This window comes from Lindgomyces ingoldianus (assembly GCF_010093535.1).
Source record: "Lindgomyces ingoldianus strain ATCC 200398 unplaced genomic scaffold BDR25scaffold_23, whole genome shotgun sequence".
Taxonomy (NCBI): domain Eukaryota; kingdom Fungi; phylum Ascomycota; class Dothideomycetes; order Pleosporales; family Lindgomycetaceae; genus Lindgomyces; species Lindgomyces ingoldianus.
The window spans coordinates 558,481-572,712 of NW_022985184.1; the positions used below are offsets into that span (position 1 = coordinate 558,481).

At 48.8% G+C, this 14,232-nt stretch overlaps 3 protein-coding genes across 3 annotated transcripts; 1 reads left to right on the forward strand and 2 right to left on the reverse strand.

Annotated features, from left to right (window-relative positions):
• Positions 1-803: 803 nt before the first annotated feature.
• Positions 804-3,332, reverse strand: BDR25DRAFT_344062 (acid protease; the record flags this gene model as incomplete). The annotated part of the gene is made up of 2 exons (XM_033693897.1): positions 804-2,584; positions 2,717-3,332. 2 exons carry the CDS (start codon positions 3,330-3,332, stop codon positions 1,113-1,115), a joined length of 2,088 nt encoding a protein of 695 aa, XP_033545644.1. The 3' UTR covers positions 804-1,112.
• Positions 3,333-5,171: 1,839 nt separating this feature from the next.
• Positions 5,172-9,017, forward strand: BDR25DRAFT_304781 (uncharacterized protein). The gene is made up of 11 exons (XM_033690280.1): positions 5,172-5,553; positions 5,599-5,628; positions 5,684-5,713; positions 5,769-5,804; positions 5,856-5,873; positions 6,214-6,255; positions 6,347-6,797; positions 6,850-7,455; positions 7,509-7,896; positions 7,946-8,394; positions 8,509-9,017. The coding sequence occupies exons 1-11, from the start codon at positions 5,230-5,232 to the stop codon at positions 8,760-8,762; spliced, it is 2,628 nt and encodes an 875-aa protein (XP_033545645.1). The 5' UTR covers positions 5,172-5,229; the 3' UTR covers positions 8,763-9,017.
• Positions 9,018-10,923: 1,906 nt separating this feature from the next.
• BDR25DRAFT_230526 (uncharacterized protein) lies at positions 10,924-11,157 on the reverse strand (the record flags this gene model as incomplete). The annotated part of the gene is made up of 1 exon (XM_033685342.1): positions 10,924-11,157. One exon carries the CDS (start codon positions 11,155-11,157, stop codon positions 10,924-10,926), a length of 234 nt encoding a protein of 77 aa, XP_033545646.1.
• Between the last annotated feature and the right edge of the window lie 3,075 nt (positions 11,158-14,232).

A 14,232-nucleotide genomic window follows, 5' to 3' on the forward strand; every position in this document is an offset into this window, starting at 1 on the left:
GCACCATTCAGGCTGACTTCTGTCTGGGCAGCCGCAGAACACGGCGTCCTCACCCAAGCCCGCATGCAGCTTGACCGTCGGACCCAGCCGGAGTCCTCGAGGTCCAAACAACCTTCTCACTATCTCCCCTGGCTTGTAACACCTCTTTTGGCCTGTGTCTGACGGGCAGGCGATCGTGCCCACTTATTCCCAGCCTTTACTGTGCCGCATGCACCTACTTTCCCGCAAAGTGCAGCGCATGTAGTACCTTGCCGCAGCCTCGCTCACAGATCGACGTGCAATTGAGCTTTGAGGGAAAAGATTAACGGATACAGCGGCTAAGGCGTAGATCGGCCTCCGCAGATGTTGGCTTGTGCACTGGATGTGCGATTGCGGCGTAGTTCTGCCTAGGTTTCTCAGAGATGAGATGAGATGAGATGGGATGGGATGGGTGGCGAACAAGGATGAGTGGAAAAGGACGAGGCTGGGCGGGCCAGGGTGCGGGTGGAGGGGGGGGCCTGGATACTGGCTCTTACTGCCAGGTTTGTGCTCGGGTGGAGTTGGGGTGTGAGCAAACTATTGCCGAGGTGTGAGAGTTGTGAATGGGATTGAAAATCTGTCGCGCGAGAGAGATGATTGGGATGCGAAATGTACATACGTACTGTTCATCGCGATGGAGACTGGATAGAATTTGAAGCCAGTGTCAATGTTCCGACAAGTGAAGAATTACTGGAAAGAAAGCGTTGATGTCGAGTTATTTGAGAACCAAAGAATGAACTTTGGGAGCATTTTGAGTCGCGAACATTTGCATCATTGGAGGCACTCATGACAGACAGTAACTGAATTATTGGGCTCGCGAACTGAAAGAAAGCAAACTACATCTGCTGAGCCGAAGCCGAAACTCATTACAAAATTCCACCTATGTTTACAGAGTTGAAAGCGAGCGTGTGGGGTATCAATCAGCCTTAACCCCAAATAAAACTCCTGAATAGCTAAGCACCTTCATTCTTCATGCCCAGTGCCCAAAGGCAAAAATAGAAGACAAGTAGAGAAAATAATCCCGTCGTCACATTTTTCCCTTTCAATTCCTCTATGTGTATCCCATCCATCTCTTTAAAAACACGATATTGCCCTTACTCAGATAGCGGTCTCCTAGGTCCCGTGTCTTGGGCCCAGGCTTCCCTCTGCTCAGCTGTGGGCTCTGAGACCGCAGTGCTTTCAGTCGGAGCATCGCTTGGACCTCGAATATGCTGACTTGGTCGACGGACGGGAGCATCTGCATCAGGAGCGGAGACCACCGTGTCTATCCCCGTTTGTGCAGTTGCTTCACTAGGACCGCGACTATGGCCGGGGCTTTGATTCGGGCTTAGAACCTCTTCAAAATGCTCTCCTTGAATCATAAATTTCCCATCGTCGCCCGGTAACTCGTGCACCCGGTTCTCGGGAATCGCGGGTGTGTTTTTCCCTGATGACTCTCTTGTTGCGCCACGTCGTCGAGGAGCTCCCCCAGCCCCGAAGTAATCCGTACCCTCTGTTTGCCCCGAAAGTGACGAGAATCCTCCGCTTTCTATTGGAGGGCTGTACAATTCAGCTGGAGGGCTGTCCATTTCAACGGCCTCATGCAGCGGTGGGAATGGTATTACACCATCTTTTTGATCCCGGCCGTAGTATCCACCATCAGGCTTTGGAGATCCCGGAGGCTCACCGTCTAGTTCTGAGACGCGGCGGTGCTTAATTTCATTTCCGGCGTCCACAGTGTCGATTTCGGCGGCCTTTTGTTCAGCGGCCTTTTGTTTGTGCTTCTTTTTCCAGAACAGGAACGCTACGAGTGCCCCGAGGAGGAACGCGACAACGATGCCGACAACAATTCCAGCAACGGTGCCGGGAGCAAGACCTCCACCTCCACCTCCCGAAGGTGAATTTGAAGGTGACTCTTTCGGAGCAACATAGTTCGTCGACAAGATGGGTTGGATACGAGTGGGGGGCATAGGGTCGGAAAAGTAAGCTGGGGCTAGGCTAAAGTTTTGGCGCTCATAGTCTACAGTGAGATATGCTTCCTGGAGGAAGGATCGACCAAGGACAAAGACACCGGTCGATGATTGCTTCATAGGGAAGAATCTCCTCCCCGTGTTGTTGTTGTATCCATTTAGTGGGAACCCTGCTGAGAGGTCGAGTGCAGCGTATGGCAAGACAATTGAAGTAAATTGCTTGCTGTTTGTGTCTTTGCCAATCTTGAAAGAGACGGTAGCATTCTGTCGTGTGTTATAGTCATGTGCCGATTCGCTGACCCAATACATGTTCGCTTTCGAGTCATAATCTAGTTGAAAACTCTCTTTGAACCGATCACAGATGGTGTTGGGGAGGAAGAGGTATGGAAGATTAGAATCGACGACGGCGAAGAATCCCTGGGTCCCGTTCATCAGTGAGTATTCATTAGAGTCAATATCATGATCCGGCCTGAAGTTGATGTCCTGTACTCCGACAACTAGCGTTTGGTTGCCAGCATTAGGGAAAGGTATCGAAGTCCCTTCGGTAGTATAACGCGACTCGTCACGTCCTCCTAGAATTGCGCTTCCGGGAACACCTTTACTGTTGTTCCCTAAGTCTAGTTAGTGACAATAATACTTTTCTTAGCACTCCGACTCGATTAGCGACAAGGATGAAGATATCAACCGGTTATACAAGAGCGGGTCCCAGAGAAGGAAGAGATCGGCAAATGCATAGGAGCGGGACTCACGGTATGAGGCGCCTGCTGTGTAACTATACGATTGACTCGGAATTGAAGACCCGTTAAAGTTTACTAAGAAAGGAGCAATTGGTCCATTGCCAGGGTTTATCGCGGAGTTCGATAGTCCAAAGGATCCCATGAAAAGGTCTTTACTGTTCACTTGGGCGACGAGTTCAGATGGCAACATCAAGCTCTGAGGCGAAGTGGGTCCTATCCCAACATTTGCGAGACCGTACGATCCGTTTACTTTGCTGTCTGGGGTCCATTCGATGTTTAGAAACGATTTCAGCGGAATATCATAAAGTCCGTACTGTTTCCATGTCTTCGCGGCTACTGAATCAAAGCCTCGGCTTTGTTTTGATTGAAAGTTCTGGATTCCGCGAGCCTTTGCGCATTCATCCTCGGTTGGTACTGTACACCATTCTGCCTGCATCGGTATTACGGTCATCTGGCTCGAAGTCGAGATGAGGAGTCGGAAGTCCTGGCCCCCTTGGCCATTGTCGTCACTGCCGATGTTGAAAATGAAGGAAGTCCACTGGCCATCATTGCCGTCGAATCCGCCCGTCGTTAGGACTTTTGGTACGGGGATTGTCGTCTCATTTTCAGCGCGCGGTTGGAAGAACATTGTAGGGAATGGAGCATGACGAGTACAGAGGGAAGACGAAACGATAGACGGAGTTAACAATAGTGACGTGAATGCGGCGAGTTGGTGGGTAAGACAGAGCTTGGGCTGTGATGACAAAATTTTAACAGCCTCGTGAAGATAGAGTGAGCTTAAGCTGGATGCAGGTATCGAACAGCTCCGGTCAAGCCATGCTGCGTCAGCTCTCAGCAGTAGAAAGCCATCGTGTCATGCCACGACACGAAGCATCGATCGAGGCGGGAATAGAGGAAGAGCTCTGAGAACCATGCAGGCTGGGCCTTCTTTCTTTTGACCATCCACCGTGCCACAGCGGAGCATGAGCTTGATAGGGTCCAAAGGGAGCCCTTGGAGCACCTACAGGCGCGGCAGCAGTTCACTGGACAGCATCGGCTCAGCCGACGTAGCCGACACAATCTGTGCCAATACTGGCAGTCTTATTGGGATATCATTGGAGCACAAAAGAAGGCAAGGGTGTGCATTCGGTTGCTCGATGTGAGATGCGGCCAGATGGATGAGGTTGCATGAAGGATTCGTGGTGGGGTGGCTGGAAGAGCGGCATTCACATTGGAGGCGTTAATTCCTGGTCATTTATCGCCAGAATCGGATCTGGCTCCGTGCTTACTCAGCGCTTCTGGCGCCACTCATTGCCCCGCTTTCTGAACCACCAGTTCGGATGCTCACGTGTAAAAGCGTAAGTTAAGGTTAATAACGACCGTACATTCGAGCAACAAACGTCCCTAGAATAGATCCGCCAGCTATTGATTTGTGTCACCACCTCTCCCCGCCATCCAATGCAAGCAAGCAATTGAGGCTTCATTGTGCGAGCAAGGATATGGGCGGGCCGTTTTACTGGCCTGCTCCAGGGCATCTCCCCACTTCTTTGGCCCCAAAAGTCGATACGAATGCACGTCGAGCTGTGCCGCCGGCCCACCATCAACACTCTGCCCGCAGTGCCCGGCGCCAACGTCACGCATCATCAATCACTCTGTCGATGACCGGCTGCATTTTCTAATCCCTTCTTGGTATTCTTCTAACTAGTTCCGGCCCTTGCATTCATCAATATAAGCAGGCACCATGCGTAGGGCTCAGGACGTATTTCTGGGCCACCCTCACCCTCACTCTCAAGGTCTCTCCCATGTCCGACGGAGCCTACCAGGCAAGAACCGAGTGCTACGCCGTATTCTGCCCGCATTTCGAGCCACTCTTGGAACCTGTCTCTCCGCCTCTCACGTTATCCCACCCGTGGCGCTCTTCAGCATATCACTCTGCCGAGGGTACCTTTACTCCAATCAAGCTTAGTGAGGCTGTATACTCCTTCAACCACTCGCCGCCTTCGGAAAAAACACCGGGCGGGAGGGAGCTGGATGGCCCATTCTGCTTTCCAGCTTGCAGACCTCCGCTCGGGCCTTGGATGTTTACTTCTGCCCTGGTAAACAGCTCTATCGGCTCAAGCTTGCCTCCCCCAGCCCCCGCCAGCTCAATGATATGCTACCCAACTCTGCAGCCTGCTCTCTCGCAGCAGGCCTTCTTATAGTCACGCGTTCCGCCGCTGCATTCTTTTGTCTGCTCTTTCGTTCAGGTTTGGTCCGTAGCCCGTCGTTTTGTTTGTGGTGAGTTTCTAATCTATCCTAGTCCGTATTGGTGTTATCATCATCGGAAATGGTGTAGTTATCCCCGCTCAATCTCAAGGCTCCGCTTTTTGTATCACATTGTGCTCAATTCCTTGTCCCTTAGTCCTACCCAACCAATTTTATATATTCCGCCCTTGCGAAACCCTTTCTTACCCAGCTATGTCCCTCGTCACGTGGATATCTAACAACTCTCAGCCCCCAGCCCCTTGGCACTCGTTCCGTGGGCACAGCATTCTCTCGTTCACATAATGCGAAGCCTTTGGCCTTTGCTGGCCATAATCGGCTCAGCCGCCGCTCAGAATGTTTCTGTCGCTGCCTTGAATCTGACACCACCAACCAGCTCGGATGATAACCTGAAAGGAAAGGATAAGTCAACCAAGAAGACAACATCAACCCCGCCACCGTCGTATCCTGTCTCAACATGTCCCGGACACACTATCACTCTGGATCATACCACAACAGAAACATGTTATGTAACATCGACAAAGACGAGTACAACTACCTGTTACGAAACTCTCTGGAATACCACAACCTTATTCTCTACTCTAATCTACTATAATACCACAACCACGGTGGGTGATTCATTAAATTCATGCTGCTTTTGCTAATCTTGACAGACGGATACCACAACAGAGCATGATACCACTGTGAGACCTTGCCTCACCCTCTCAATCGCTTGACGTGTATGCTAAGGTTTTATAGACGGATACAAAAACAGAGACAACAACGACGGTAAGGCTGAGATTCTCTAATCCTCATCAGAAGAAACAAGACTTACCCTTCATAGACATGTTATGAGACGAAAACGGAGCATGATACTTCTGTATGTTCCCCTGCCACGTTTTCCTCCAAACGGTTCGCTAACTAGTTGCAGACGATTACAGACACTAAGGTACTTGAGCTCCTTCTCCTTTCATCATTCGAAATCCGTATCTGGTTGTCTCTTGTTGAGTCTATTTACGGAGTGTTAATTAGCCTTGTCTTGGGCCTTTAAATTCTCGAGAATTGCGTGTTGGTGTATCTACATTACTGTATCTTCTCACCTAACGTGGAGCATGACAAAGGTATTTTGGGTTAGCGAGTGGCGTCCTATTGGCGGTCTCCCTAATTCCAGCAAGAGCTTTGATAGACACACTCTTCTCTAGTCGTTTTCCACGTTATGTGATAACATACTATAGACATTACCCCTGTCATCTGCTCCATTAAAGTAACAATGCTGACTCTTTTCTTAGACAGAAACGAAGACAGACACAACTACAGTATATTCCACGGAGGTGAGTATCGCCATCCAATCCTTTGTCGAATCATCTCACTTGCATCCGATTGCTTCTACAATAGACCTTTGATCATCTAACACATATGTAGATCGACTTGACAACTGAGAAAGAAACAACGGAAGTGACTAAAGATGTCACTAAAGATGTCACTAAAGATGTCACGACTGAGATAACTAAAGATATTACATCTTGGGCTACGACCGCGATCACTCTGGTTTCGATAACGACACAAGTTAGCACGTACACCAGCTATATCACCCAAATATCCACTGTCACAACCACAGCATCTGGGAGCGTCATTACCAGTACCACGACAGTCATCAAACCAACAATAATCTACAAGACGTTCACCCAAACCATCACCAAAACGAAGCCTGTTACTTCAATCTATACAAGTCCAGTGACTTCCATCTACACCAGCCCTGTCACAATCCCCGTCACCGTTCCGACTACGATTGAGATCACTAAAGTTAGCATAAGCACTTATATTACGAGCTTCACGTCGTACATAACCGTGACTTCGACATACGTAACCACAGGTAAGCCCCCGCTCTTTTTCAACCTTTTTGTTCTGACGTTAACTTGAATCAGCTTCCGGAACGGTGATAACGTCGTTCGTTACTGACACGGTTCTCACTACGATTACTAACACTGTGACCACGAGTGTTCCGTACACTGTTACAACAACTGTCCCAACTCCTGTGACTTCGATTTATACGAGCCCTATCACGATCCCTATCACGGAGATTTCAACTTTTACATTCGTCACCACCTTTACGCAACCTGCATCTACTATCACGGATACCAGCTTAATTACTCTTCCAGGAACGATAATAACCGTGACGAGCCTTTCGATCGTTCCCCCAGTGACTCTGACCTCTTTAATCACTTCAGAACTTACTCGCACCGTCACGACTGAAACGCCTGGTCCCACAGTCGTTATCACATCGATCTCAATCCAGCCGGCATCAACAATCACGCAAACATCCACCCTAACGCTATCTGGAACGACTATAACGACTACATTCACTTCCGTCATCCCTGCGAGCACAATCACATTAAGAGAGACTTCCGTACTTACAACTCCAGGGCCTACCAGCGTACTCACGACTCCAGGCCCTACTCAAACCCAGTTCATCACCCAAATTGTTACTTCGACGAGCGTGAGCACGAGTTTGATAACAATTACTCTTCCAGGTAAGATCTGCGTTGAAATATCAGAAGCCGGGTTACAATCTAACACAAAGCAGGCCAGATCACGACAACAACTGTGAGCTTGCCAGGTATCACTCAAACTGTGACGACCCAGCTACCAGCGAGCACTGTGGTTTCCACCATTTTCTCGACTATTACCTTCACCACAACTCAACTTATTCCTACCACAGTACTTCGAACCGTCACCGCAAGTCAGAGCTCTTCTCCGGCCTCTGCTTCATGCTCGAGCGGCTGCTTAATCAATGTGACAGCTACGCGCTTGGGGTATCCTGGCAGGGTTGTAGTCAGCACATCATCCTATCCCGTGACCCAGGTTGACGTCTTTACTAATGGGGCTGGAAATACGGTTAGCGTCCGGACAACAACTCGATCTGTCCCACCACCTCAACAGACGCTAACCTGGGTGCATTCGAGTGTGACTCTGTAAGTATGACAAAAGAAAGTATGGAAGATCGCTTACCACGGATTCTAGGACATATCCGACCGTCTACGCAGGATATGAAGTCTTCAGTCATTTCGAAGTTCGCCCACTCCCAACTGGATGTTCCACTCAAACATTAAGCCTGGCACTCCCCGCGCCAACGAACTATGCACCTTTGATCATTCCCACGAATGCTATCCCAAATCCTGCACTCGTACCTCCTACAGTAGTCGACTATCTCAATAGCCTCCCAACTGTGATTGCCCAGCTGGGACAGTCGATTGGGGCTGGAGCCTGTGATCCCCTAGTCGGAACGACACAGAATCCTGACACGACTACCCTTCCAAACACTGTGTACATCACAACCGTACCGGCTGTCGACCAAGCAACTACGATAACTCATGTAGCTCAACAAGACACCACACCAACCAGCTCAGCTCCACCTCCCCCACCGAGCAGTAGCTCTCCAGCCCCTCCACCATCGAGTGCTCCATCATCAAGTAATCCTCCCCCGCCCCCTATAAGCGAAGCTAGCAGCCAGCCCCCTACTTCAAGTATTTCCCCACCAAGTAGTGCGCCACTTTCTAGCAGTGCTGCTGACCTCACATCCCAAGCTCCACCACCGCCAACGTCGGGTACACCCCCTCCTCCAAGTTCCTTTATTCCACCGCCAGAGAGCTCAATTGCTCCCCCTACAACTGGCCCACCACCTACCACTATCTACACACCGCCACCGAGCCCGGCTTCAAATTCAAGCCAGCCATTGCCCTTTACCGGCGCTGCGGCTCCCGCGAGAGGAAATGTCAGGTTTGGAGGCATGGAAGGATGGCTCATTGGTGCCGCAGGTATTGGGTTAGGATGGATATAGAGATTCTAGGTTTTTAATTTTAATGTTGCATTACGAGGCTTGGGAAATGTGTAATGAGCTGGAATTAATGGGTACCTACTGCCGAAACAGGTATAAATTTAAAGTTTTGTCCACATTATCAAGTCTTTCCTTCAGCTAGGTTCTGCTGACAAAGAAGTGTGTTGAGTTGGGCATAGCTATGGGCCAGGAATCTAACATGCTACTCTTGATTTTGTGTATAGTAGTAGGATTATAATCGTTATTGATGTGATTAATCAGGTCCCCCTTTAGCTTCCCATCGCAATACACTCGTTGATCTCAAATATCCGGTTCTTGTGTCCATATTTTGCTATGTGCAATTTTGTCAAAGCCAAAGTCCTCACCAGGATGCACCAATCCTAATGTACCCACATCCAAGTCGAAGCCAGCAAATTCACCCTCCCCAATGCCAACTCAGGTCTCACAACGCACTCGCCGTACATCTCCGAATGCACCTCCGCGAAATTGAGGATCTCTAGTTCAGACTAGCCGCTGGAATATCGCCATGCCGTATTGAATCTGAGGGGGCTTGGGTTGGTTCTTTCCCCTAATAAAATTCCCAAAAAAAAATTATAGATATTTGGCCTAGAGGTGTGGGTGAATCTGAATGTCTTTTTACGTGTCATGAAGAAAATGAGAGCCTCAAATACTTCAAATACCTTCAGGAGCTCGAAAGAGTAGGATGAAGGGTGCCCATGGATTATGGAAGTCTCTTTTGGCGGCACGGATAGCGATTCTGGGCTTTAGAGAAACCATGAAGATCTCAGTGATGCCTCGATCGGTAGAGGCTTGCTGGCGACCTCGCCGTCAATGAACCCTATTGTCCTTGTGACAATGATGTAATCTCAGGTTTTGCAAATTTGACGTTTTATCGTGGCAAGAAAAATCTGGATTGGACAGAGCGGTTGGGAAACCAAGTGCAACTTACAGAAATAAAGCAGAAGGCCAGGGTTTTGGCCCTCTTATCACCACAGAGAGCTATTATACTTTTATCACAGGCGCAGGATTCTATAGGAGTCAAATTGGCTCTGTCTTCCTGTGAGAAGATGCGTTCGAGGACCCGGTGTTTAAGACTGCAGTTAGGGATTCTTTGGAAGCCTAAATTAGAAGAATTATTGGACCGAATAGAGAATTAGGTTATTCAGGAACTCTAAGAAGGGTTTAAATTTAGTAAGAGGTATTCGAGTTTCTAACTGAGGCTGTTTCGTGCCGGTTGTTTATTCTTAGTGACCTCGGGAGATGAGAACGCAAGCTGGATGATCCGGAAGTGAAGGTACATAGGTGGTTTCTAAGGTCACATACACTATCGTGTCCCAACTTTTAGGAGTTTACTGGAATAGGTCAAGATGCGGACACGACAACCCTGATTTCAAGAAAGTGTGTTTAACTGTCCCGAAGTGTTGCAACTTTTTGCATTTTCTCTCGCGTTGCTGAACTGAATGACTATCGACTCTAGCGCTATTTATTCTTCTAGTACGACGAGAACGCTGGTGAAAAGTGGGGAAATCCTTGGTTTCTCATTTCGGTCTGATAGATGAGCATGAAAGAAAAGGTAACGTTATTTAGAGAGTAAGTGGGACGTGGAAGCGTCTTGTACCACCTAATCCGCCTATCCAACCCAGACGTCGTGTTCTATTGACCTGAGTCTTCGTTCTAAACCACGATCTGTCTCTTCTGACACATATGCAGAGTCGCGGGTATATAGGATGTCTTGAATGCACAAGGCACCATAATTTTTAGGCTGTATCCATGTGCAAAGACGATCCGAATCCCAACCGGCAGCTCCGGTGAAATTTAGTGAGCTGCCGAGATACTTGATCGAAAGCTGTTGCAGGGCCTAGCAACTCTGCAAGTTTTGGTTGTGTGCGTCTACTGAACACTAAGATTGTGATGGCTAGGACGAGTGCCCTTCCCATTAAACGTATTTATGATACCGCACTTAATCCAGTCGCTACGAAACAATAGCTCGACTTGTTGGATGCAAAGTCAAGCTACCTCTGTCTCTGGTCTCCACAGTAAATGGTGCCATTAACAGGTGCGTTGGGAGAGGTGCCGCAACCGAGACCCGCAATGAGGCAGCCATATGTCTGCAGGTAACATCCGAGGGTTCTGGCAACGCTGATCAAAGTGCAAAGCTACTGATTTAGATACAGGCAGCTGCAATAAGGATGTATACAGGTGGGACTTTTCTCTTTCCAGCTAACGTCGACGTGACGATGGAACCAATAAGTGCGGCAAATGTGAATGGCATGGGACGAACACCAGCCTGCAGCGCCGAAGTGCCATGGGCAATCTGGACCATTTGGGGGAGGTGGAAAACAACGACGAACCATGTTCCGCCGAAGAAAGGCGAGCCCCAAGCTTTAAATAATGACATGAGTAAAGTCATCCCTACAACAGCGAACAAATAATGACGCGGGTTTTCATGAGCCCCTAAGGCAAGATTGGTCTACGAATCTTTCAGTATAGTGTTGCCTGCCTTTCTTAAAGCATGAGGGCAATCCATAGGAGCCCCGAAATTGTGAGAAGCGATATTACGTAGGTCGGCCTCCACGGAAACTGCGAGTCTGCCTCCTCAAATCCCGCAATCAAGGATAGTGTGGCAAAAGGAGGAGCACAGCTCCCGGTGCATTCAACCGATCAAGTCCGTCATTTGAAAAGAATGCCTTAAGAGATCGTTGTGGGATATTCGCCCTTCCATCATATGGGAAACTCTTTGGGATAGCAACGGCAACAGCACTTCCAACGAGCCGTATTACTGTACGATTGGGCGATTTTAATACCTGTACGGGAGAGATTTTGTGTACGTTCGTACGGGAGGGAGGATGAGAGGTAGGTGTACGTATCGTAACTGTTACGGCTCACGTGATCTATGCGAGTAGTACTCCTAAAAGGGTAATACGATCCGTACTACGTACCGTACCTGGGGCTTCATTAAACGTACGGTGCGGCTCATAAACTCGGTACGCTCTTACTGAACACGTGACCGGTACGGCTCACTTTGTACGGATAATAGTACGCCCCATTGGGAGCCCTGCTTCCCACTCCATAGCACTCCGACATCCTCCCTACCCACCTGCAACCTAATTTTGCGTTAGTACTTGTATCACACCAGCATCAGGTGCTCAGGAAATGGGCCCACTATACCATCCTCAACAAGACTCCTATTCTCCACACAATCAAAACTGCAATACCCTAGATGCAGGGGTTTACCGGGATATAAAATCCAATATCCAGGTTTCTGGCTTTGGGTTGGGTTCGGTTTATTTGGGCTCACGTACATGTTTGCACGCTAATCGCGCGGTAATATGGGTTCGGGTACGGGTGTGCGAGATAGATTAAGGAGCGCGAAAGGGAGAAGGTGACATGTGTGACATCGCGTTAATCGACGTGGAGAATTGACCGTGTTGTGTATGGAAGGCTAGATCGATTGAGAGAATGCTTTGCCGAGAGTGAGCTACACGTGTCACCGAGATTTCGTACCTCGCGGCTGCTAGTGTACTTTCTCGTGTTGTCACATTAAATTCAAGATCCTGCGAATGAAACGACACAGTCACATAGCAATCTGACGGACTGGATGAAGTTCTAGGATCAGTTAAGCTGAAAAGGCTACTCTATTTATCGAATTATCACCACCCATAGATTCCTACAATCTTCGGCGCTAGGAGCCAGCTCGTGATGATCCTGTTCCTATTGCTTCGATTTCTAAGGTAATGGGGTCTGAAGTGGGTTTTGCTTTGGGACTTGTGGTGGTTGTGGTGTCCTATATGGTAGCGGTATTAGAAGTAATAGTCGCATTTGGTAGTGTTAGACCCATTCTGCTGAGCGGTATGGGAGGTGAAGTTGCGGACTGAAGTCTTGCGTCTAGCTCTGCAGTAGTGGCCCTAGTAGGATTAGATGTACTGTTCGCAGTTAGGGCTGTTGCGTTCGTGGTATTCCTCATCAAGTCAAGATTATTGGAGGGTGCCTCCAGCAGTGGAGTTGGCAACGACGTTCGCAGCCGGAGACGCGGCGTTCGCGGTCTTACGAGTAACTAGAGTAGGCCAACGAGTCGCTTCTGACTCTTTAGTAGTAGAATCAGAAATAACGGTTGCTATTAAATGCATCACAGTTGTGGCGTTTCTCGTCATAGTAGGCAGTGCACCGCTAAGATCTAGTTCTGGACCGGTGGTCGACGTTTCCAACTTGGGTTTGTATGGTTCTTGGTAGGGACGGGCGAGAAAGAGTTGCAGCAGGACGATCCAAGGTCTAAGCTAAGGTATGTTGCACTTCGGCGTTGCCAATATGGTGTTGCGCTGAAGCCTGATGCGATGAGTACCGTTTTCGGGTCTATCGTAGTAATTCGAGGTAGTGCGAGTGGGAGGCCTCTGGGAATCATCGGAAGGGCTTTGGGTGGGGATTTGGTCACCTTCGGGACTGTATTTTACCTAAAGTGATAAGAGGAGATCGAGACCTGACACTCTGTGCATTATCAGTAAAGAGACAGGGTATCGTGAAATGAGAAGTGAGCCTACACTACAAACGTCATGAAACAATAGGCAACCAGAAGAGTTGGGAGGCTCGTTGCGTTTGCACCGTTCACCACATCTCTGAGATCACTAGACTCTACTTGGAGATATCGCAGTGTTTTGCCGCCTTGTGCCATAAGAACTATCCAACCGATCATAAGGCCTGTTGGGACCGTTGCGATTACTAGGCGCACTCGAAATCGGTTTTCTACGAGGTAGACGCCAAAGAGAAGAACTGCAACGATAAGTCTGATGCTGCTGAGGATCTTGATAGAAAAACTTGGGAGTGGCGATTTAGCGTTTCTCCAGTTAGTCTGGGTAGCATAATTGGTCGAACCCACTTTCTGTTGCCGTCCACCCCATCCTCCCAGGATGGTGCGTCCCAGAATATGGGATCCAGAAAGGCCACGGCTGTAAGTCCCATGTAGGATATAAGGTGCAGGGTCAAACATATGAGCAGGGTCCCTCGTGGCCAAGTGTAGTTGCGAAGTCTTTGCGGCCGCATTATGTGAAACGCAGCTTCACAACTCTATGAGAAGAATGTTTGCAGTGGGTAGTGTTAGAGGGGCAGAAGATGGGATCGCAAGAGTACTCCGTCTTGCTAGCTTTACTCTCTCTTCGGATGTCCATGATTCGAGCGCCTGTATCAGTGGCCTGCGGGGATCCATTTTGGCTTCATGGTGCAAATTGTTCGAAAATCTCACCCTTGGTGTAGGCTGGCTATTAGGTTGCGTACCGACAGTGATAGGGATTGACGTATTTTGAAGGCGTAGAAGAAGTTTTCCTAAATGTGTAAATAGAGGAGACCAAAGGTGATTCACCTATTCTTGTGGCACCGCATTGCTCGCGACGGGCTTTACCTAGTTTGTATAGCGCCAGTACTAAACAAGCTTGGAAGAACATTTTACTCCAGAATTGCGAAGAAACACTCATGAAAAATCAAT